At 49.8% G+C, this 24,751-nt stretch overlaps 1 protein-coding gene and 1 long non-coding RNA gene across 2 annotated transcripts; both read right to left on the reverse strand.

The window, feature by feature from the left end:
* Nucleotides 1-226: 226 nt before the first annotated feature.
* Nucleotides 227-13,653, reverse strand: DRG2 (developmentally regulated GTP binding protein 2). The gene is made up of 13 exons (XM_040440297.1): nucleotides 13,503-13,653; nucleotides 10,637-10,797; nucleotides 9,991-10,080; nucleotides 7,408-7,468; nucleotides 6,633-6,723; nucleotides 6,366-6,438; nucleotides 5,589-5,679; nucleotides 5,075-5,172; nucleotides 4,281-4,357; nucleotides 3,577-3,665; nucleotides 2,214-2,272; nucleotides 1,829-1,882; nucleotides 227-734 (listed from the first exon to the last, which is right to left on the reverse strand). The coding sequence occupies exons 1-13, from the start codon at nucleotides 13,564-13,566 to the stop codon at nucleotides 648-650; spliced, it is 1,095 nt and encodes a 364-aa protein (XP_040296231.1). The 5' UTR covers nucleotides 13,567-13,653; the 3' UTR covers nucleotides 227-647.
* Nucleotides 13,654-21,068: 7,415 nt separating this feature from the next.
* Nucleotides 21,069-24,751, reverse strand: LOC121008365. Its single transcript, XR_005780565.1, has 2 exons — nucleotides 24,640-24,751; nucleotides 21,069-22,776 (listed from the first exon to the last, which is right to left on the reverse strand). It is a non-coding gene; the product is annotated as an uncharacterized LOC121008365 (long non-coding RNA).

Genomic DNA, 24,751 nt, shown 5'->3' on the forward strand with positions numbered 1-24,751 from the left:
CCTTCCTATTGGCCGTATCTCCCTGTCACTCTGGTGGCTCCGCCTCCTATTGGGCACCTCACAGAACAGCTCAGGCCCAGCAATGGCGCCATCCTGAACTTGTACTATGGTATCAAACCCCTCACAAGTGTTCTTCCCTCTGTATATTATTCCTCCATAGAAAGAGAATTTATCACCTTGTCTGACAGAAACTTGAAGTTTATTACAAAAAACAAACAAAAAAAAACACAGTGCACCAATATTTGGTTTATTTGCTATCATATATACCAGAAAATATTTCCAGTTTAATTAAAAAAAAACAAAAAAACACCACAGATATTGCATGAAGTAAGATGGCGGGTGTTTGTACAGTTTTAATGTGTCTGTGTAGATAGAGCAGGGGTCAGCCCCCAGCTGCTGTGAAACTACAACTCCCAAGATGAACACTTGCTTGGTTGTTCTTGTATCTCCCACAGAAATGAATGGAGCATGCTGGGAGTTGTAGTTTCAGAGGTTGATGATCCTGGTGCAGATGTTGCTTACAGTTCACGGCTGTGGTAATGGCAGCTGTTGTGTCCGACGTGTTCGGTGTGGGTTTTACTGGGATTTCAATCAGAAGGAGTACGGCTGCGGTAAGTGGCCTCTATGGATCGGGGTTGTCGGCCATTTTATTTCTTGACTATTTGGATGACGTCTTCGTGCTCCATGTTGTGGGTCAGTCCTACTCTCTGAGGGCTGTACTTGGTGCTCGTTCCCTTTAAATATAATAAAATGAATGAAGTCAGAGAAACCTAAAAAATTCACTCACTGTTCTGCTAGTGGAGTCACTGTGTACATACATTACATTACTTATCCTGTACTGATCCTGAGTTACATCCTGTATTATACTCCAGAGCTGCACTCACTATTCTGCTGGTGTAGTCACTGAGTACATACATTACTTATCCTGTACTGATCCTGAGTTACATCCTGTATTATACTCCAGAGCTGCACTCACTATTCTGCTGGTGCAGTCACTGTGTACATACATTACTTATCCTGTACTGATCCTGAGTTACATCCTGTATTATACTCTAGAGCTGCACTCACTGTTCTGCTGGTGCAGTCACTGTGTACATAAATTACATTACTTATCCTGTACTGATCCTGAGTTACATCCTGTATTATACTCTAGAGCTGAACTCACTGTTCTGCTGGTGCAGTCACTGTGTACATACATTACATTACTTATCCTGTACTGATCCTGAGTTACATCCTGTATTATACTCCAGAGCTGCACTCACTATTCTGCTGGTGCAGTCACTGTGTACATACATTACATTACTTATTCTGTACCGACCCCGAGTTACATCCTGCATTATACTCCAGAGCTGCACTCACTATTCTGCTGGTGCAGTCACTGTGTACATACATTACATTACTTATCCTGTACTGACCCCGAGTTACATCCTGCATTATACTCCAGAGCTGCATTCTGCAGCTTTAGAACCAAAATCACTCAGCATTCCCTTCTTGTTCAGTGTCTGCACAGATCTTGTGGTGGTCAGTATCGTCTTTACACCAGACACTGTACATAAATGTGATTTAGAAAGAACTGTCCTACTATAACCTCATAGGGGGCGCATTCACAAATGTGCTGTTTCCAATAGCAACCTGCAGATTTATGAGTGCAGCTCTGGAGTATATTACAGATGTATCTCAGGATCAGTAGAAGGTAAGTATTGTTACTATTACAAAGTGAAAACTTCTGAAAGCAGTAAGAAGGAAGGGTCTCGGCCTACACCGCGGTTCTCCTGCAGCCTGTCACCTTAATAAAGCAGCACAATAGGTTCACCTTAAAATGACTTACCCAAACCAGGGCATATTTAAACTGACTGGTCAGCGTCCTGTGAATCCGATGACACTGTAACATGACAAAATAAGAAACCATTAACCTGAGCCGCCGTCCTATGAGCGGCCATGGAGCTGTGACCTAGTCAAAGAGTCACCCCGACCTGCTGCTCCATCAGATCGAGGGAATGGGGCTCCTGTTCTCAGGGTGGGTGGAGGTCCCAGTGGTCGCACCCTCAGCAATCAGTTAATTAACCCATAACCCGTGGAGAGGGTATAACTTGCAAACATGGCACAACCCCTTTAACGTGACCCCAAGATGGAGCTTTATTTAACATGAGTTGTAAAACCGCATGCTATTGCTCTATGTTATCAGCCACCCGAAAAAGGAAAGGAACTCTTACCACGTGTTCCACAGAAGCGCCTTTCCGGAGGATGATGGCGTCTGAAAAATCCGGCCTCTCTGTGAAGATAATTTGCAGGTGTTCATTACTGCACAGAGCAGCTTTATCACCCAAGAACCAACAGAAAAATACCCTGTCTTGGAGAATCCCCTGGGCCCTCTGTGTCCTCGAGCACCCCCCGGAACCCTCTGTGTCCTCGAGCACCCCCCCCCGGGGCCCTCTGTGTCCTCGAGCACCCCCCCCGGGGCCCTCTGTGTCCTCGAGCACCCCCCCCGGGGCCCTCTGTGTCCTCGAGCACCCCCCCGGGGCCCTCTGTGTCCTCGAGCACCCCCCCGGGGCCCTCTGTGTCCTCCAGCACCCCCCGGAACCCTCTGTGTCCTCCAGCACCCCCCGGAACCCTCTGTGTCCTCAAGCACCCCCCGGAACCCTCTGTGTCCTCGAGCACCCCCCGGAACCCTCTGTGTCCTCGAGCACCCCCCGGAACCCTCTGTGTCCTCGAGCACCCCCCGGAACCCTCTGTGTCCTCGAGCACCCCCCGGAACCCTCTGTGTCCTCCAGCACCCCCCGGAACCCTCTGTGTCCTCAAGCACCCCCCGGAACCCTCTGTGTCCTCAAGCACCCCCCGGAACCCTCTGTGTCCTCAAGCACCCCCCGGAACCCTCTGTGTCCTCAAGCACCCCCCGGAACCCTCTGTGTCCTCAAGCACCCCCCGGAACCCTCTGTGTCCTCAAGCACCCCCCGGAACCCTCTGTGTCCTCAAGCACCCCCCGGAACCCTCTGTGTCCTCGAGCACCCCCCGGAACCCTCTGTGTCCTCGAGCACCCCCCGGAACCCTCTGTGTCCTCGAGCACCCCCCGGAACCCTCTGTGTCCTCCAGCACCCCCCGGAACCCTCTGTGTCCTCCAGCACCCCCCGGAACCCTCTGTGTCCTCCAGCACCCCCCGGAACCCTCTGTGTCCTCCAGCACCCCCCGGAACCCTCTGTGTCCTCGAGCACCCCCCCGGGGCCCTCTGTGTCCTCAAGCACCCCCCGGAACCCTCTGTGTCCTCGAGCACTTTGTCTGTTAGAAGTGTCCCAGATAATATGATCATAGGTTAGAGAACGATCAGTTACAATCTGTGGGGAACCTAGCAGCAAATGTTCAGTTACCCGGCAGCGCTTCCGCAGGGCAAATGAAGCATTACACAGTTCCCACTGAAATCAATGGACCATGCTGATGATGCATGAATGTCAGGTCCTCCAGAACAGGATGGGCGCTATGTCTTATGGCACACAGTAAAGGGGGAAGGAAGTTGCTTGATCCATGGTGAAGAGACTTATATCTGACTCCTGGAGGGCGGAGGGGGTAACAAAAATCTCTTACGTCCTCGCTTCTTGGTGTAGATGCAGGTAAGTGCCAAATATTCCCATAATGTCTCCAGCAAATAGTCCAGGTTCAGCTTCATCCCACAACTGAAAGACAAGGAGGAATGTGATGAGACTCAGCCCAGAAAAGGTACCGTATATACATGTATATGGCGGTTACATCCTTCTGTGTAACAAATTACTGTCTCTACTGCAGTCCCTATACACACTGCACAAGGGACGCCCCCCTCACTGGATCATACATATCTACACAAGGGACGCCCCCCCTCACTGGATCAGACATATCTACATAGGGGACACCCTCCTCACTGGATCATACATATCTACACAAGGGACGCCCCCCCTCACCGGATCATACATCTCTACACAAGGGACGCCCCCCTCACTGGATCATACATATCTACACAGGGGACGCCCCTCTCACTGGATCATACATATCTACACAAGGGACGCCCCTCTCACTGGATCAGACATATCTACACAAGGGACGCCCCCCCTCACTGTATCATACATATCTACACAAGGGACGCCCCCCCTCACTGTATCATACATATCTACACAAGGGACGCCCCCCCTCACTGGATCATACATATCTACACAAGGGACGCCCCCCCTCACTGGATCATACATATCTACACAATGGACGCCCCCTCATCAGATCATACATATCCCCCTTCACTGGATCCCACCCTTTGCAGTCACCTGATGACCACGCTGTGCGGCTGCCGGGCTAGTCTGTCCACCTCCTCCATGGAGATCTGATCGATCTTGTTATAAACCTGTAGAAATATAGGGAAGATGTTACTGACCTGAGGGCCCACAAACATACTGTAATCCTGTGTTCACCTTCACTGGAAAAGCGGGCAGACTCTACTATTAAAGGGCTCGTCCAGTCAAATCAAGTTCTGAAGCCTTTAAATGTTTTTATTTTTTCCAATTCCTCTACATTTCTTTTTTTTTTTTTCAAGATCTCTGCTTGCTGTCAGTGAATGTAAACATTCTTGCTTCACATTCAAAGGCTGAAAAATCTGTACAGATCTGCTACGTCTCACGGATGATGGACTCCTCGGTAAGGCCTTGTTCACGTGTCAGTGAGTCACAGACGTGTACGATCCGCGTTCCCCATGGATGGAAAATTAACGTGTGAATAAGGCCTTACACAAGTCTCGATCCTGTCCTGATATTTTGTTGCAGTGTATCAGTGCAGGTAACATGTATCCGCTGAAAGCTCAGAATTATTTAAAGGGATATTTCCAACTTAAAAAAAACTGACTAGAATAAGCTGGAAATAAAACTTATCATTGTCAAAGGGGTTGTCCCATCTGGACGCTTCCACGCCAAGATGGGACTAAACAATGGTCCGGCAACGCAAACCCCTTTAGGTAGAGTCCGATGGACATCCATGTCAGACCCTCCTTTACAATCTCTATGACTAGACCTAGTATGGATACATCTCCATCGTGCTGCCAGATACCCCAGGGACGGTCTGGACTCACGTAGAGACAGGCCATGTACACTCGGTTTCCCAAAATCACATCGATGAAGTCATCTGGGCTGCAGTCCTCCCGGAACAGAACCTCTGCGTTAAACATTTCTGGGAAAAAAAAACTCATTAAGGTCCAAACTGTAATGTATTCTGTATGAACCCTGGTAGTACCCCTACAGAAAGAGGCTGGTGCAGCAACCGATCGGCGTCCCATCCCTGGGGCAAACGACTGCTTCCTAAGACCAATATGGCCGCCGTCGTATACAGTGCACAAGCCCTGTAAGTTACAGTCACAAGTCTCCAGCCCATCCTAGACCTCAGCGGAGCTGCCATATGATGCCCCTTTCATAGAAATGACGACATCTATAAAAAGAAATGTTCCTACAATAAAAAGTGTGAGATTGGTGATGTCCCTTTAATTGGACCCGTCGGTGCTGGTTCTTTCCAAGGAGCAAAACCAAAAGGGAAATCGAAATAATACATGATAGAGACAAGACGGGTACAGGGACAAGCAGGAAGGATACTGTATTCATGGAGGATGAGCTGCACCAGCTTCTCGGAGCACTGGGTCAGGGGCACGGTGGAGTTGAAGGAGATGCCGCCTCCTTTCTTGGGCTAAAAGTAAAAAATATATATATTATATAGAATAATAATAATCATTTTAATAATGATAATACAAAAAAAAAAATGAAAGCAGCCTTCTCAGCGCCCCTCCCCCTGCATAGAACAGAGTCAATATAGGAATTAAAGGGAAACTCCACAGCAAAGCTGTGCATCCTTGGTGGGTGGCCTTGCCCTCAACGCCCCCATAAACTGTCATGGCCGTAGCCAGGAAGGACCGAAGTTGCCCATAAGACGCCTTCCCCCCCCCCCCCCCCGCTCTTTAGTACCGGAAATCGGTGAAGGCTCTGTACTCACCGCTTCTTGGTCCTTGGCCGTGCACAGCGTGAGGGTGCTCTGTGGCCTCACGCTGTGCACGTCGGGTCACAGCACAGCCGTGGCAGGAAGAAAAGAGACAGCGCTGGCGGCATTGTCCAGAGCTGGAGAGGTGTTTTTTTTTTTTTTTTGTATTTGGTCTGTGGCACAAGGGGCTGATATGAGGTATGGGGGTCTTATTAACACTGGGCGTCTGATTGGGGCTGAGATCTAATAAACATTGGGGGTCTGATCTGAGGTGTAAGGAAAAAAAATATTTTTTTCTTATTGTCCTTTAAAAACTAGGTGCGTCTTATAGGGTGAAATATACGGTACATTACTATGAATGCCGATTCGTGACAATGTATTTTTCGGGGACCACTTACCTTGAAGTAGATATTGGGCTTGTTCTTGTTCAGCCGGATGCCCACAGACTCCAGCTCTTTCTCCAATAAGCATCTGGTGATGAAACCACATAAATCAGCATCTCTTACGATAAGGCTCCATTCACACATCCGCAATTCCATTCCGCATTTTGCGGAACGGAATTGCGGACCCACACATCGTGCGGCCCCTATCCGGAATTGCAGACCCGCACTTCCGCAATAGCGCTGACCCTGCAGTTACTATGGGGCCCGCCATGGAGCGCTCACCTCTGGACTTCACCCTTTGTGGCATCCAGCATCATGATGACCACGTCTGACGTCCGAGCGACAGCGATGACCTGGCGACCTCTGCCCTTCCCTGCAATGCAAATATACAAGAGTATAAGGCCAATGATGGTCGATGGCGTCTCATGCCATCTGTACCAGTCTCACACAGGGTTAGATAGTGCCCCTTAAAGGGAAAGGGGATACGTGTCTGATCAGCAGGGGTCCACGCCAATCACAAAAGCGGGGGGGCCCCCTTTTCCCCACAGCGGTCCTGTAGCTTTATGGGGCTGCCGGGATAGCTGAGCATTTGTACTTGGCTATCTTGGGCAATCACATAGATATGAAAGGAGAGCCGGACGCTCGTGTGTGTGTGTCTGCCGCTCCATTCAAGCAGGAGGCACAGGGGCTGATGGGGGCCCCAGTGGTCAGACCCCCACCAATCAGACAATGATCCCCTACCCCATGATAGGGGATATGTTCTCTTCATAGGACAACCCCTTTAATTAAGCGTCTTTACATGATCTACCAATCTAGTAGATCGAATGTGGATCGATTAGTCATGTCTGATCTGTATGGAGTCCTAAAGGGCAACTGCACAGGAGTCCTAGCCACAAATCAGATCAGGGGCAATATCCGCATGGGGGGGGGGAGCTGCAAATACATTCTGATGGGTAAACTGTCCTGTGTGTATGCGGACTGCAGACTTTCTTCACTGGACATCTTCCAGGCACTTTAAAATAAATGTAGGAATCTGAACACAAGAGCTAGCACTCACCTTGCGCTGCACCTTCAATAATTCCCGGCAGATCCAGAAGCTGAATATTCGCTCCTTTGTACTGAAGTAAAGAGAAGTAGCACGCCATTAAAAGCCACCTGCAGCTCCCACCTCACACGGTGTCCCAGTCTGTCCAATGGGATGTTCTGCAGCTTTCTGATAGACTTCGTGTTTCCATTCTTCACCAATCTCAAGATCAATGCTTGATGTCAGTGAACGGGAACATTCAAGTTACAGTATTTTTCCGACTATAAGAAGCACTCCCCTCCCCCCCCCCCCTTCCCCCAAAAGTGAGGGAAAATGGCATTGGGTCTTATAGTCCATTATGGAAGTGGTCATTAGTATGCGGGAGGCTCGGGGAGGGAAGTGGTGCTCTGGCTGTACTCACCTCCCCTAGTCTTCCTCTGGGCCCTGTTCTGCTTCTGACTGTGTACAGCACCAGGAAGTAGTTCACATAGGTGCGTACTATGGTCACAATGCAGTGTGGGCCGGAAGAAGACCAGGGAGCGGTGAGTGGATCTACAGAGGGCAGCGCCATCCGGAGCAATGTCTGATCTGCGGCTGATCGTGCGTGGAAGGGGTCTGGTCTGAGGCTGGGGGGGCGGCCTGATCCGAGACTGATGGGGGGCTGGCCTGATCCGAGACTGATGGGGGGCTGGCCTGATCCGAGACTGATGGGGGGCTGGCCTGATCCGAGACTGATGGGGGGCTGGCCTGATCCGAGACTGATGGGGGGCTGGCCTGATCCGAGACTGATGGGGGGCTGGCCTGATCCGAGACTGATGGGGGGCTGGCCTGATCCGAGACTGATGGGGGGCTGGCCTGATCCGAGACTGATGGGGGGCTGGCCTGATCCAAGACTGATGGGGGGCTGGCCTGATCCAAGACTGATGGGGGGCTGGCCTGATCCAAGACTGATGGGGGGCTGGCCTGATCCAAGACTGATGGGGGGCTGGCCTGATCCGAGACTGATGGGGGGCTGGCCTGATCCGAGACTGATGGGGGGCTGGCCTGATCCGAGACTGATGGGGGGCTGGCCTGATATCAGTAATAGCCGGACATGGAGCAAGAAGTCCTGATTACTTGACAGGTGAAGTCTATTTAAATATTGATACTAAAAAAGGCTTATGAATTGTCCAGATCTCACCAAATCGGCGCTGTAGTAAGCTTTCAGTAAGCCGTGCGCTGTCATAGCAGCCAGCTATACAATACAATATTGTTCCTCTATTATTCCTCCTGGCCAGTTTGTCTGTATATAGATTGGAAGCAGAAGACACGCACCCAATGCCAAAGAGAAGGCTGCAACCAGTCGGGCACTATGAGTTTTTTATGCTGAATACCAAGTTTTAGGCCTCTTTCACACTTGCGTTGTCCGGATCCGGCGTGTACTCCACTTGCCGGAATTACACTCCGGATCCGGAAAAACGCAAGTGTACTGAAAGCATTTGAAGACGGAACCGTCTTCCAAATGCTTTCAGTGTTACTATGGCACCCAGGACGCTATTAAAGTCCTGGTTGCCATAGTAGTAGTGGGGAGCGGGGGAGCGGTATACTTACAGTCCGTGCGGCTCCCCGGGCGCTCCAGAATGACGTCAGAGCGCCCCATGCGCATGGATGACGTGATCCATGTGATCACATGATCCATGCGCTTGGGGCGCCCTGACGTCACTCTGGAGCGCCCGGGGAGCCGCACGGACGGTAAGTACACTGCTCCCCGCTCCCCACTACACTTTACCATGGCTGCCAGGACTTTAGCGTCCCGGCAGCCATGGTAACCACTCTGAAAAAGCTAAATGTCGGATGCGGCAATGCGCCGAAACGACGTTTAGCTTAAGGCCGGATCCGGATCAATGCCTTTCAATGGGCATTAATTCCGGATCCGGCCTTGCGGCAAGTGTTCCGGATTTTTGGCCGGAGCAAAAAGCGCAGCATGCTGCGGTATTTTCTCCGGCCAAAAAACGTTCCGTTCCGGAACTGAAGACATCCTGATGCATCCTGAACGGATTTCTCTCCATTCAGAATGCATTAGGATAATCCTGATCAGGATTCTTCCGGCATAGAGCCCCGACGACGGAACTCTATGCCGGAAGACAACAACGCAGGTGTGAAAGAGCCCTTAATCTTGTAAGTAATTTTAAATGCATGTGTATTAAAGTATTATCGTATCCTACATGGGAGGGGGGGGGGGGAGAGAGTCTGATGAGGGCCTGATCTGAGGTTTGATGAAGATTGGGGGGGGGGGGGTCTGATCTGAGGTCTCATGAAAATTTATTTTATTTTTTTTCTTACTTTCCTCCTCTAAATCCTAGGTGCGTCTTATAGTTTGAAAAATACAGTGCATCCAGAGGCTGACAGCCTGCAGAGTACAGATACTTCTCCCAGCCAAGGGTTTCTTAGAATTGTATCCAGGCCAGAAAATCCTCCATGGCATAAACAGTCTGGACTGATAGATGCTACCTGCACTGATACATTGTAGCAAACTATCAGCACAGGGGAAAATAGTAAAAAAATTTAAACAGAAAGTCTATTGGGAAGCTGCAGAACACTGCCTGGGCCCCAACGTCCTGGTACATGCAGCCTCACCTCTATCACGCCAGGGATGCAGGTCAGCGTCGTGAACTCGTAGGAGGCCGCCTCACTGGCCGTGGAGGTCATCAGACTCAAAAACGTGGACTGGAAAAGAGAAGGGATCCCAAAATCACTGAAAATGAGGGACGTGAAAACCTAGCCTTCTTTATGAATATGACATGCAATACACTGTGCTTTACTCCAGTCACATCCAGAGCTGCATTCACCATTGTCTGTGCTGTAGATGTCTCCAGGACTTCCCGAGAGTCTGGATGGAGGAGGAGCAGGTAATGCTCGACCACCACTGTGGTTGGGGTGGGGGGCAGAGGTCCTAGTTCTAGAGATTGATTGGACCCCCACTGTTCTAACCCCTGATACCCCTGAGTTCTTACACCTCACTGCTGCCCCTGCTGGCTTTATGTAAGACCCCGCTGTGCAGCAACACAAGGTCCTATACACTGCATTCTCCACAACGCAGGACAGTACCCAGCATCTAACCTTATAATAGTGTCAGCACGGTGCAGACAGGGGGTGGGAAGCAAAATCTGGGCTGCAGCTCTGGAGGTGACTGGAGGAACAGCTCAGAGCACACAGGCGCCACGCTGCAGCTATGCAGGATGGGGGTATCTGCAGTACCAAGGGGTTCGGGGGGGTTACCGACCTTACCCACAGAGGGGAACCCGATCAGCGCCACTCGGGCATCTCCGGATTTCATCACATCGAAGCCATCGCCCTTGCCGGTAGCGGATTTGGAGGGCTCCAGGAGCTGGGCTCTGTACTTGGCGAGTTTGGCCTTCAGCAATCCCAAGTGATACTCAGTGGCTGGAAGAGAAGACGGGAGCAGCGTCATGGCGGCGAATAGGACACAGCGCGGAAAACAGGGACCTGTGCGACTGAACCCCACAAGCGCCAACAAGCCCCCCTTATTATACAGGGCCACTTAATAGACCCCATCATACAAACTGACACCCTACACCCCCAAAGGAGACACAGCACCCCCATATTAATAATCAGTATCCTGCAGGCTGAGACCTTACCCCCAACATGGAGAATGGGGGCCACATGTGAAATCTGCAGGGGCCCCAGCAACTACCACTATAACCCCCTTATTCTGGTTTGTGGAATGCTCCCCCCCCAGTCCTGACCACTATAGCCCCCCCTTATAATGGTCAGCACAGGGCTCCCCCAGTCCTCACCACTATAGCCCCCCTTATTCTGGTCTGTGCAACGCTCCCCCCAGTCCTCACCACTATAGCCCCCTTTATACTGGTCAGCGCAGGGCTCCCCCCCAGTCCTGACCACTATAGCCCCCCTTATACTGGTCAGCGCAGGGCTCCCCCCCAGTCCTGACCACTATAGCCCCCCTTATAATGGTCAGCGCAGGGCTCCTCCCAGTCCTCACCACTATAGCCCCCCTTATACTGGTCAGCGCAGGGCTCCCCCCCAGTCCTGACCACTATAGCCCCCCTTATACTGGTCAGCGCAGGGCTCCCCCCCAGTCCTGACCACTATAGCCCCCCTTATACTGGTCAGCGCAGGGCTCCCCCCAGTCCTCACCACTATAGCCCTCCTTATACTGGTCAGTGCAGGGCTCCCCAGTGCTCCCCACTATAGCCCCCTTATAATGATCAGCACAGGGCTCCCACCAGTCCTGACTACTATAGCCCCCCTTATACTGGTCAGTGCGCGGCTACCCCAGTCCTCTCCACTATAGCGCCTCTTATAATGGTCAGCGCAGGGCTCCCCCCAGTCCTGACCACTATAGTCCCCCTTATTCTGGTCTGTGCAACACTCCCCCCAGTGCTCCCCACTATAGCCCTCCTTATACTGGTCAGTGCAGGGCTCCCCCAGTCCTCTCCACTATAGCCCTCCTTATACTGGTCAGTGCAGGGCTCCCCCAGTCCTCTCCACTATAGCCCCTCTTATACTGGTCAGTGCAGGGCTCCCCCAGTCCTCACCACTATAGCCCTCCTTATACTGGTCAGTGCAGGGCTCCCCCAGTCCTCTCCACTATAGCCCCCTTTATACTGGTCAGTGCAGGGCTCCCCCAGTGCTCCCCACTATAGCCCTCCTTATACTGGTCAGTGCAGGGCTCCCCCAGTGCTCCCCACTATAGCCCTCCTTATACTGGTCAGTGCAGGGCTCCCCCAGTCCTCACCACTATAGCCCTCCTTATACTGGTCAGTGCAGGGCTCCCCCAGTCCTCACCACTATAGCCCCCTTTATACTGGTCAGTGCAGGGCTCCCCCAGTGCTCCCCACTATAGCCCTCCTTATACTGGTCAGTGCAGGGCTCCCCCAGTCCTCTCCACTATAGCCCCCTTTATACTGGTCAGTGCAGGGCTCCCCCAGTGCTCCCCACTATAGCCCTCCTTATACTGGTCAGTGCAGGGCTCCCCCAGTCCTCTCCACTATAGCTCTCCTTATACTGGTCAGTGCAGGGCTCCCCCAGTCCTCACCACTATAGCCCCCTTTATACTGGTCAGTGCAGGGCTCCCCCAGTCCTCACCACTATAGCCCTCCTTATACTGGTCAGTGCAGGGCTCCCCCAGTCCTCACCACTATAGCCCTCCTTATACTGGTCAGTGCAGGGCTCCCCCAGTCCTCTCCACTATAGCCCCCTTTATACTGGTCAGTGCAGGGCTCCCCCAGTGCTCCCCACTATAGCCCTCCTTATACTGGTCAGTGCAGGGCTCCCCCAGTGCTCCCCACTATAGCCCTCCTTATACTGGTCAGTGCAGGGCTCCCCCAGTGCTCCCCACTATAGCCCTCCTTATACTGGTCAGTGCAGGGCTCCCCCAGTCCTCTCCACTATAGCCCTCCTTATACTGGTCAGTGCAGGGCTCTCCCAGTGCTCCCCACTATAGCCCTCCTTATACTGGTCAGTGCAGGGCTCCCCCAGTCCTCACCACTATAGCCCTCCTTATACTGGTCAGTGCAGGGCTCCCCCAGTGCTCCCCACTATAGCCCTCCTTATACTGGTCAGTGCAGGGCTCCCCCAGTGCTCCCCACTATAGCCCTCCTTATACTGGTCAGTGCAGGGCTCCCCCAGTCCTCACCACTATAGCCCTCCTTATACGGGTCAGTGCTGGGCTCCCCCAGTCCTCTCCACTACAGCCCCCTTTATACTGGTCAGTGCAGGGCTCCCCCAGTGCTCCCCACTATAGCCCCCTTATACTGGTCAGTGCAGGGCTCCCCACTATAGCCCCCCTTATAATGGTCAGCGCAGGGCTCCCCCCCAGTGCTCCCCACTATAAACCCCCTTATACTGGTCAGCACAGGCCTCCCCCAGTGCTCCCCACTATAGCCCCCCTTATACTGGTCAGTGCAGGGCTCCCCCAGACCTCACCACTATAGCCCCCCTTATACTGGTCAGTGCAGGTCTCCCCTCTTTTATAGAGAGCAGCTGCAGTGTAGAGCATCACTTCAGCAACAAATGAAAAACAATGTCATGTTGAAGATAAATTCTGCCCCTGCGCTCTTCACGTGTGACCCCGTACAGGACAGCACATGACCCCGGCCTCTCACCCTTATTCTTCTGGGTCCTGGCGATCTCCTTCTCGATCTCGGAGATTTTCTCCAGGATCCCCATGTCTGCGGCCTCCCGACTGAAGCCAGCATAGACAGGAAAGGAAGCAGTGAGCGCAGGAGCCGGGGAAGGGCGGGGCTTCTACGTGACCTCATCATCAGGCGCCCGGCCTGCGGCGGCCATCTTTGGTGAGGGCACTCTGCCCAGCCTGATCCTTGTTGTCATGTCTCATTCTGGGAATGGTAGTGTGACCCTTGATTTAAAGTAAAATCCATGAAAATATAGAAAATGTCTGCCTTTCCAAGATTGTTCCCCAGATCCCAGCAAAGAAGCTAGAAAAATGTATACCCCACAATATTCTACTAAGCCAAACTACAAAATCATGGAGCATGTGTGAGATGTATGGGGCACACCTACCACATCATGGGGCATATAGGAGATGTATGGGGCACTCCTACACCCATAATGGGGCATGTAACACCCCAGAGTGGTGTTACCACTTGTGCACCTTGCTACTGTATTTATTGGTCTAACCTCATGTCATCTTATGTATTTATTCTAGGTCCTCCACAATGTGCATTCCTAATCTGTTTGAAACTGTTATGTTCATGTAATGTGCCTGGTTCACCAGCAGGTGGCAGCAAACACAGCAGAGATGTACTTACACTCACCTAAAGAATTATTAGGAACACCTGTTCTATTTCTCATTAATGCAATTATCTAGTCAACCAATCACATGGCAGTTGCTTCAATGCATTTAGGGGGGTGCTCCTGGTCAAGACAATCTCCTGAACTCCAAACTGAATGTCAGAATGGGAAAGAAAGGTGATTTAAGCAATTTTGAGCGTGGCATGGTTGTTGGTGCCAGACGGGCCGGTCTGAGTATTTCACAATCTGCTCAGTTACTGGGATTTTCACGCACAACCATTTCTAGGGTTTACAAAGAATGGTGTGAAAAGGGAAAAACATCCAGTATGCGGCCGTCCTGTGGGAAAAAAATGCCTTGTGGATGCTAGAGGTCAGAGGAGAATGGGCCGACTGATTCAAGCTGATAGAAGAGCAACGTTGACTGAAATAACCACTCGTTACAACCGAGGTACGCAGCAAAGCATTTGTGAAGCCACAACACGCACAACCTTGAGGCGGATGGGCTACAACAGCAGAAGACCCCACCGGGTACCACTCATCTCCACTACAAATAGGAAAAAGAGGCTACAATTTGCACGAGCTCACCAAAATTGGACTGTTGAAGACTGGAAAAATGTTGCCTGGTCTGATGAGTCTCGATTTCTGTTGAGACATTCAAATGGTAGAGTCCGAATTTGGCGTAAACAGAATGAGAACATGTATCCATCCTCTGATGGCTACTTCCAGCAGGATAATGCACCATGTCACAAAGCTCGAATCATTTCACATTGGTTTCTTGAACATGACAATGAGTTCACTGTACTAAAATGGCCCCACAGTCACCAGATCTCAACCCAATAGAGCATCTTTGGGATGTGGTGGAACGGGAGCTTCGTGCCCTGGATGTGCATCCCTCAAATCTCCATCAACTGCAAGATGCTATCCTATCAATATGGGCCAACATTTCTAAAGAATGCTATCAGCACCTTGTGGAATCAATGCCACGTAGAATTAAGGCAGTTCTGAAGGCAAAAGGGGGTCCAACACCGTATTAGTATGGGGGCACTAATAATTCTTTAGGTGAGTGTAGATAGAATGGAACTTACCATTTCATTCCAACCCCCCTCTGGAGAGAAGTGGGTGAGTCCTACTTCCTACAGGAAGGGTGGGGCAGAAGTTCCAGTTAGTTTAGCCTACCCCCAGCTAGGGGAAGGGTGTACAGGGGCACGTCTCTGCTGGACGTGCCCATGCCAGTCAGAGCACCTTAAGGGTCCATCCACACATCCATGGTGTATCGCGGATCCGCAATACACCCGGCCAGCACCCTCCATAGAACTGCATATTCTTGTCCGCAATTGCGGACAAGAATAGGACATGTTCTATTTTTTTGCGGAGCCGCCGCCCGGAAATGCGGATGCGGAGAGTACATAGTGTGCTCTCCGCATCCCGTTCTGCCCCATTGAGAATGAATAGGTCCACACCCCTTCCCGATATTGTGGAACGGATGCGGACCCATTTGCGGACGTCTGAATGGAGCCTAAGCTCTGCTGGCCATGTAGGCCAAAAATTTAAACCTCAGGAGCCAGGAGGAAAGTTCCCCGGCATCACCTAGAGTCAGGCTAGAAAGAGAAAGTGCAGCATCAAGAAGAAAGCAAAGATTCTATTTAAGCCTGTCAGTACAGCAGAGTCAGAGAGAAACAGATATAGCAGAGTAGAGTTTGCCTGCCAGTTTCATGCTAAAGCCTGCTGGGACTAAGACAAAAGCCTGAAACTGTTTTGGAAAAAACGTTTATGTGAAGTAAAGCTGCTGTTCAACTACATGCAAGGTCTTTCTTTCAAATCCCTCAATTATTCCCCCTATTTATTGCATCGGAGCCAAAGCCTGGGGTCCAGCCATATCCAGGTAGGAGCACCGTGACACATAAAGAGACATTTTAGGCCGTACTATACCACTTGGCATTTCCTAAACCTGGGACGCGCGTCATATAGAGGGCCCTGGGGGGTGGGAGGCCCCCGTTGCAGGCATATATGTGTAATATACACAGTCGAGCCCCATAATTATGACCAGCAGCTAATATACAAAGTAACCGCAGTGTGCAGCACATACAGTGGAAAGACTGGCCCGGAGTGACTCCATAAGGTCCTGGTGGGTTGTCACAGGTATCTGGAGCCATGCTGACTGCAGGGCATCCCACAGCTGCTGGAGGGTGTGCGGGGGAAGGTCCATAGAGCAAACAGGACCATCGAGGTGGTCCTACAGACGCTTGACTGGGTTCAAGTCTGGGGAATTAGGGGGCCAGGGTTGTTCTTGGATGTCTTGGTCATGCTCCATGTCACATTGTCTTGCTGGAAGATCCCATCCACCCCATCACCATTTATGGCTCCACTGTAGGGTGTCAGTCCGCCTTCTCACACCTTCATACCCGACGTTCACCTCTCACATCAATGGCACGTGGTGCTCCGCAGTTTCCACGTCACTTATTCCCAATGGCGCCATCTGTCCGCTCACCATACACTTTCATCAGATGAGTCTGGATTCAGCTGAGATCTTCCAGCTCTGGAGGAGCCATTCGCCTCTATGAAGCTCTCCTAGCCAGACTCATAATGGAGTCACATGGCCGATCCTTCTGATTGTAGATTGGATCGGCCCTGAAGCGTCTATAGGGGGCGCTCACTGTATTGTGATGTATACTCCATACCATGTCTACACGCAGTACACCTGTATTACTATATGGACGTAGGTTCATGAATGCCGGTCCTCAGCCGTGATATCCTGCCCTATGTTTTATAAGGCAGATATGGCATCTAATACCCGAAATGCATCAGGAGGATTGATGTGACAGTCGGGTTATAGGGATGCCCCGAGGCCGTATTAGTGATCTAGTATGGAGCAGTAATACTACCCCTACCTACTCTTAAAGGGGTATCTGCATCTCAGTATTGGCCTGCATGCCCGCACCATATCCACAACCACCACGTCCTGACAGGTTATGGAGAGGAATATTATAGAGATCGGTGCAGATCCAAGAGGTGGGACCCACATGTATCAGGCACTGATGGCATGGATATACCATACAAAATGGAAATACTCCATTAAAGGGGTTGTCTCACATGGCATCTAAATAGCAGGGTATTTTCCTATACACCCTATAGCAAAAGTTCTTCTGTGCGCTCCCACTGTCCTGGGCACCAGAGAGACAGGTGCTTTTTCCTACAGTGTGCAAGGCCGACCACCACTGCTGGATTGCAGGGTGGTCTGTAACCATGGAAACGAGCCGTGTGATGGAAAAAATGAATCCAGCCAGCAAAGGGAGCAATATGGATGATAACAATACATTAGTAAGTGGCTTGTATTAACTTACTCTACATAATAAATGCTATTTGCTGAAGTGAGAGGACCCCTTTAAGGTGGCCATACACACGTCAGATGCAGATTTCAGCAGGCAGACCATCTAATGTGTATAGTGCTGCCCCACAAGAGACAAACGTGGGGGGGAAAGAAGGGCACAACCCATGGTTATCAGAAGAGGTAAGTCACCACCTAAGTAGTCCGAAGCAGTTTATTCCCCTCTCCCTACCGTGAACACATGCATGCTCGGCTGAGACTGTTTATGGGGAGGATTAGCTGTCGGCCAAACGAGTGCTTTAAAATAGACACAAATCACTGCATCCACGTGCTGCCAAAACACCGCCCACGTGTGGCACGTTTTACCCACAAAATTGTACGGCCAGCGGGGGAGAGTTTTCGGTCACACGCCATGCCTTTAGGGCTCATGCACACGGCCGCTGGTCGGAATTTGCAGCCCCCAATGCACAGGCAACATATGTGTGGATTCCGCAGACGGATCCAGACCCATTTAACTTGAATGGGTCTGTGGGCCATCCGCACCGCACATGAACTACTTTTTTGCAGTGTGGAGGCACAGAGAGAAACCCCACGGAAGCACTCCGTAGTGAATGGGTCCCCATCCATGATGCGGGGTGCACACGGCCGGTGCCCGCAATACAGGCACGGCCGGGTGAATGAGCCCTTACTCTAATGATAACTTGTGCAGCCGACAATTATCAGTCTTACACCATCGGAGACAGACTGGTGGCAGCCCCAGGTAAGGCCAGTTTGAGACGAGCGCGTTCACTGCATGAAACATATTCCTTATGGGAGCGTGAATGCCCGCAGTGAACCCTGCTCTTGTATTGGGACCGCACAGCACTCTAATGACTTATAACGCTGTGTGTCTCTGCCCAAACTCAACTTGTACTGACGGCATCATGTAAGTACAAATCATTACAGCGGAGGTTGGGCAGAGACACACAGCATTATAAATCATTACAATGCTGCGAGGTTCCGATACAAGAGCAGAATTCACTACGGGAATTCACGCCCGCATAGAGTTAACACTCAAATCTGAAACTGGCCTGCAACGTGGGCGCATTTTAGCATTGGCATTACAGCTGCAACGTCTAATGATGCGAGCGTACGTCATCATAGGTCCCAATCATGCTGTTAGTGTGGGTTGTCAAGTCAGGTTTTCAGCTGTAAAACAGAAGTTAAAATGCGCCAAAATTACAGCCAGCATTTATTTTTAAGGGTTGTCACTATTTTTGGCGCAGTTTCTCCAAATATGCTGCAAAAACCGCAACAGGACCAAGATGCGTGAATAAACCATAAGGCTGTCTGCACAGGTGGTGGGTTACACACGGCTTTTTCACATTTATTATCATGCAGAAAAACCGTAGCGAAACAGTACTGGCAAAGTGAACGAGATTAGGGCAAATCCCATGCGCACCTTGCTTTTTTTTTTTTTTTCCATGCAGAAATTGACCTGCTTCATGGATTTCACCCTTTTCAATGCAAAGAAAAGCTCTGTGCAAAATCCAGAAGTAACATATGCGGTTATGGCGCAAGATATGCACAGAAATCGGCACTAAAAACCGCTTGGATTTTCTGTTTTGAAACCCAGCGCGCAGATAGTCTAAGGCTACGGGCTGTCTTGCAGAAATTCCATACATATTTCAACACATAAATCCACGTTACTTGCGTTTTTGGTGTGGATTTGCCACAGGTATCGCCCTTGCATTAAAAATGGCGAAATCCGCACGGCAGGTCAATTTCGCACCGTGCTAACCTCTCCCCCCCCTCCCCCATTGGTTCCTGCCTTTGGAGAACCCCTTTAAATCCACAGCTTGTCAATTTATGCTGCAGATCTCACCCTTTGCAATGCACAGCAAAAATCCCCGTGTGCATTTTCACACCAAAAACTGCATGCATCACTTACGTTTTTTTTTTTTTTGGCAGATTTGATGCAGATCTCATCCTCGCATGAAAATCGCAAGCAAGTGCGGATGCGGTGCGATTTTCACGCACGGTTGCTAGGAGACGATCGGGATGGAGACCCGATCATTATTATTTTCCCTTATAACATGGTTATAAGGGAAAATAATAGCATTCTGAATACAAAATGCATAGTACAATAGCGCTGGAGGGGTTAAAAAAAAAAAAGTAATTAAACCCACCTTAATCCAATTGCTCGCGCAGTCCGGCTTCTCTTCTGTCTTCTTCTTTGCTGTGCACAGGAAAAGGACCTGTGGTGACGTCACTCCGGTCATCACATGATCCATCACCATGGTAAAAGATCATGTTATGGATCATGTGATGACCGGAGTGACGTCACCACAGGTCCTTTTCCTGTACACAGCAAAGAAGAGATGCTGGCTGCGCGAGCAAGTGGATTAAGGTGAGTTAAATTATATTTTTTAACCCCTCCAGCGCTATTGTACTATGCAGTCTGTATTCAGAATGCTATTATTTTCCCTTATAACCATGTTATAAGGGAAAATAATACTATTTACAGAACACTGATCCCAAGCCCGAACTTCTGTGAAGAAGTTCGGGTTTGGGTACCAAACATGCCAATCTTTCTCACGCGCGTGCAAAACGCATTACAATGTTTTGCACTCGCGCGGAAAAATCGCGCATGTTCCCGCAACGCACCCGCACCTTTTCCTGCAACGCCCGTGTGAAAGAGGCCTAAAGGCTACGTACACCTTCACGGGCAATTGTTTTTTTAAGCTTGCATTTTACTCATTTTGGGCTAAAAATCGGTTTTTTTTATTGGTCTTTATTAAAAAATATTGAGTCGTTCTGTCACAAAGGGTTAACTGTCTAGCTCTGTGACTGTACTTTCATAAACCTTTATCTCTAAAAGTCATAAACACTTATTTAAGCCACATTCCTACCAGTAAGATAAGAACTGAGCTATAATGAGCGTTTATAATGTTGGAGAGAAGGAGCCGTCAGTTGAGCTGCCCGACGGAACAGAGTGAAAATTCAGAGCCTGCTACTAGAGAATCTCAAGGTTGTACAGAGACAGGGGTTCAACATTTTTGTAATAAAGAGCAATTGAAAAAATGTTTATCATCTCAAATTGCGTACAATGCAATAATAATAAAATAAAAAATTGCCCCCAAAGGTGTATATAGCCTTAAGGGTCCATTCAGACGTCCGTAGTGCATTGCAGATCCGCAATACACCCGACTGGCACCCCTATAGAACTGCCTATTCTTGTCCGCAATTGTGGACAAGAATAGGACATTGTCGGGTGGATTCTTTTTCATATAGAAGATATATGACAACATGTTCTATTTTTTTCCAGAGCCGCGGACCGGAAGATCGGGGGCGCGCTCCGTAAATGCGGATAGCACATCCTGTGCTCGCCGCATCCATTCTGTCCCCATAGAGAATGAATGGGTCCGCACCCGTTCCGCAATTTGCAGAACGGATGCGGACCCATTATACAGAAGTGTGAATGGAGCCTTAAAGAGACAAAAAACGATCTGAGGATACAACTTGGAAACCTCTACTGTAATCATAGCATTAGGGTATGTTCACACAGTGGTATTAAACTTGCTGAAAATTACACACCACGGAATCTACGTTAAAATTTGCACGCGTTTCTGATTTTTATTTTTCTCTGATCCTGTGGTTTTGACACCTCCCATTGAGTTCCATGCAGAATCTGCTCCAAGAATTAACCTGTGTGTTTTTTTTTCCACGATGCAGATTACCCAAGTCCATATAAATTCCCATTAAAATATTAGGAGACAGATTCCACATGGATATCAGTGCAGGAAATGCACCAAACTCCCCATGTGAACACGGCCTTAGGAGAGTTGTAGCAATTAAAATATGTCCACATTGTATCCCTTTGAGCAGCACTGGCACCGATCGGCGCAATGCCACCACGTAACCTGAGGAAATGGGGCACCGCAAGACCCGCCATGTCATTTAAAGGGGTTTCTGTTTTTTTTTCCCCCAGAAACCAAGCAACCCCTCTCAGGTCAGGCTTCTCTAGCCCCTCCTGAATCTCAATCCTCTCTAGATTAACCCCGACAGTACGCTGGAGTGTAAGATCCAGACTTGGGCCTCTCAATCCAGTCAAACTTCTGTGTTTTTTTGTTTGCAGATAAATGAAAACATTGAAGCAACACATCAGCAGTGTAACAGCAAGAGTTTTTCTTTAACTGGAAAAAAAAAAAAAAAGAAAAAAGGATGAACGTGTTTCTCGGCGACTGTGCGATAGACGTCTGGAGATTTTGCAGAAATCAGAGAGAAATGCCAGCCACGCTTTAATCCATGACACATAGCAAATACGACAACAACTCCAAGCGGCTCTTTGCAAAACCGGTCGCTTGCGCTAACAGTCCGCCTCGCCGCTGGTCAGGGACTCTTCGGCTGCCTGTGGTGAGCACAGTCTGACAGCAGATGGCGCTGTTCCCTCCTTTGCACTAGACCCTCGAGAAGCAGGATGGATGGGATTCATTGATGAGACTGAATTATCAGGGGGTGCAACGCATTTCCATCACCCGTCACGTATACCCTGGAAAAATAGGCCGCCGCAGAATACATCACTGAATCTTCGGCAGCTCCCTCTGCGCTCAGGAGGCATCCATAGATCTATACTTCTGATTAAATATATGTGCATTTAGAATATATATTTATAGATATAGAAAAAAATCTGACATTCGCCATTTTCAATGTGAAAATGGGGAAATGTATTGCAGTCCGGAATAAGCTTTCCTTTTGACATTGGTATTGGGGGGGGGGGGGGGGGGAGGATTTACTAATCTTTGTAAGATATTAGGGATATGAGTGGGGGAGGGGTAGCCCCCATGGCTGGAGTGTGTAGCTCAGGTATGTTCTGCACAGACCCCTGTCTAACGAGGGGGAGACTGCCTGTTCCTCAGAACCACGCTTGGGGGTTGCAAGAATCCATGTTCAGGGACAGGAGGGGGTAGGAGGGTAGATTAGGTTTCGGTACGGTATCCATGTTGCTGGCAGCAGGGGAGGGGAGAAAGCTGGAACAGTAATGTCAAGCAGGAAAAAAAAAACAAAAAACAAAAAACAAGAAAAACGAGCAGATTAAAATAAAAACTGCGCACAGAGAGGGGGCGCCGCTGCACGCATCATTGCTTTAAACACTCGTACATTCTTCTTAAGAGTCTCTCTGTCACAGAAGAAAGCAGCCCAGCTCGGGGCGGACAGCTCCGTCCTGTCTGTGTGGCGCTGAGGTCGGGCTTCTGTCAACCGGAATTCATAGATTGGTGCGCTGTGTTCTGGGACGTAGAGTCAGGTTTAATGACTGATACCTGCACGGTGGGGGGAAAAAAACAAATGAATGGTATGATCTATCCCCCACGAGCTCTGCGTGGTCTGTCGGTTAACATTACAGTGTGCAGGAAAGAGTGCCGACGTCCGACACTCTGCTGCACCTGCAGCCTCAGTGCGTGGTGGACAAGTCAAAGTAGGTCGGCCTCAGCCCTGTATATGGAGGTCCTCCATTGGAGGATGTATGTAAGGAGATGATGAGCTATGTAATATACTGCCCTATATATGGAATCCATATCCAGGGCGGTATAATACATGGGTCATAGTCTCCTTGCATACATCCACGGCGGTATAATACATGGGTCATAGTCTCCTTGCATACAGCCACCATATACAGGGCGGTATAATACATGGGTCATCTTCACGGCTCAAAACACTTTGTAGCCATTTTTATGTTTGTGAGTGTTTTTTTCTAAACTAAATCTCAATATTCAGGTTAAATTGCTGTTTTGGGTTCCAGTTTGGGCACTCGGTCTCTAAATGGTTCGCCATCACTGGCATAGGTCGTCAATAAGATCATTTTTGGTCCGACTCCCAGCAATCTGCTGGCGCTCTGGGCATTCACTAGTTCGTCAGACACAAGGCCTAGGCGCTGCTCAGTCCCATTAAAGTTAATGCTGTAATACCAGGCACAGCCACTATACAACACACGGCGCTGTGCTAGGCTGCGGCCTCCTCAAACAGCTGATCGCGGGGGTGCGGGGGAGTCAGACCACAACCAATCCGATATTGATGACCTGTCCTGAGGATAGGTCACCAGTACTAAAACTCTCTGACAACCCCTTTAATGTACAGGATGTAGTTTATAGAAACTCTGCTTGCTGACAATGAGTGGGAACATTCCTACTGACATTCAGAGGTCGCACAATAACGCTCATAGCTGAGGGGTTGTTACAACTGTATCCGGGGCTAGACGATCCTCTGCGAGTTAAAGACATTAGCAGCAATGATCTGTCTCCTCTCCTGATCATTTGTTACTGTGTAATCGGTGCAGGTAGAAGGATCATCCCGTTTGGACGCAGCTGTCAGGGTACGACCACATAGCGGGCTCTAAGCAAATTATGACCGCACTATACTGTTAATGACCGCACCTGCAATACTGAGAGGCCATTAACAATACTTAACCTGCGGCCCTCCAGCTGTTGTAAAACTACAACTCCCACAATGCCCTGCTGTAGGCTGTTTGGGCATGCTGGGAGTTGTAGTTTTGCAACAGCTGGAGGGCCGCAGGTTGAGCATGCCTGGTCTAAACCGTGCCTTCCTAACGAGTTTCATTAGAGCCCGCTACAGCCACGTCGTGCTCATAACCTTACATGCTTCTCACAGCAGAGGGTTTGTTACAGCTGTATCCATTCCCCTGTGAGCTATACAGTGTCCACCCCGAGCGGGTATATTACCTGCACTGATACATTGTACCAAACAGGACAGGAGAGAGGTTCGTGCTGCTGATGTCTTCAGCCCGTGGAGGATTGTCTAGACCGGATGCAACTGTAACAAACACAAGTTTTTGATTTGTCCAGATTTACAGCCTCTGAATATTTATTCTGTGCACTGACAGCAAGCAGAGATCTTAAAAACTGTGATAAATTGCAGCACACACTAGCAAGCTGCAGATTTATTTTTAGCATATAATGATTGGTCTTTAGTTACCTGAACTGCTCAATATCTAAATGCTATAGTAAAATCTGCAGGGTTCCAGTGGCAGACGAAGCAACAGGCATTCCTGTGCTGCCCCCTATGGTGCCAAGAGCAATGCAACCTTAGAAAATGAACAGCGCCCTCTTGTGGCGACTGGGTATTCTATAATTTGGGATGCAGGTGTGCACAGTGACCTCAGTCCTCACCATTCTGAGCTCCGGTGATAATAATAGCCCTCTATGGATGCCGCCGACTTCTGGAAGCAAATGTAGTAGAAGCCGGCAAAGGAAGCGCCGCTGATGTCTTTGATTGTGTGAT

Source organism: Bufo bufo, chromosome 7 (genome assembly GCF_905171765.1).
Source record: "Bufo bufo chromosome 7, aBufBuf1.1, whole genome shotgun sequence".
In the NCBI taxonomy this organism is placed as follows: Eukaryota; Metazoa; Chordata; class Amphibia; order Anura; family Bufonidae; genus Bufo; species Bufo bufo.

Coding starts and splice junctions, on each gene's coding strand:
- DRG2 (XM_040440297.1), bottom strand. CDS start 13,566: ATGGGGATCCTGGAGAAAATCTCCGAGATCGAGAAGGAGATCGCCAGG. Junction 5,680..6,365: donor AGCCCAATATCTACTTCAAG/GTAAGTGGTCCC, acceptor TTTTACTTTTAG/CCCAAGAAAGGAGGCGGCAT. Junction 2,273..3,576: donor CTACACCAAGAAGCGAGGAC/GTAAGAGATTTT, acceptor TTATCTTCACAG/AGAGGCCGGATTTTTCAGAC.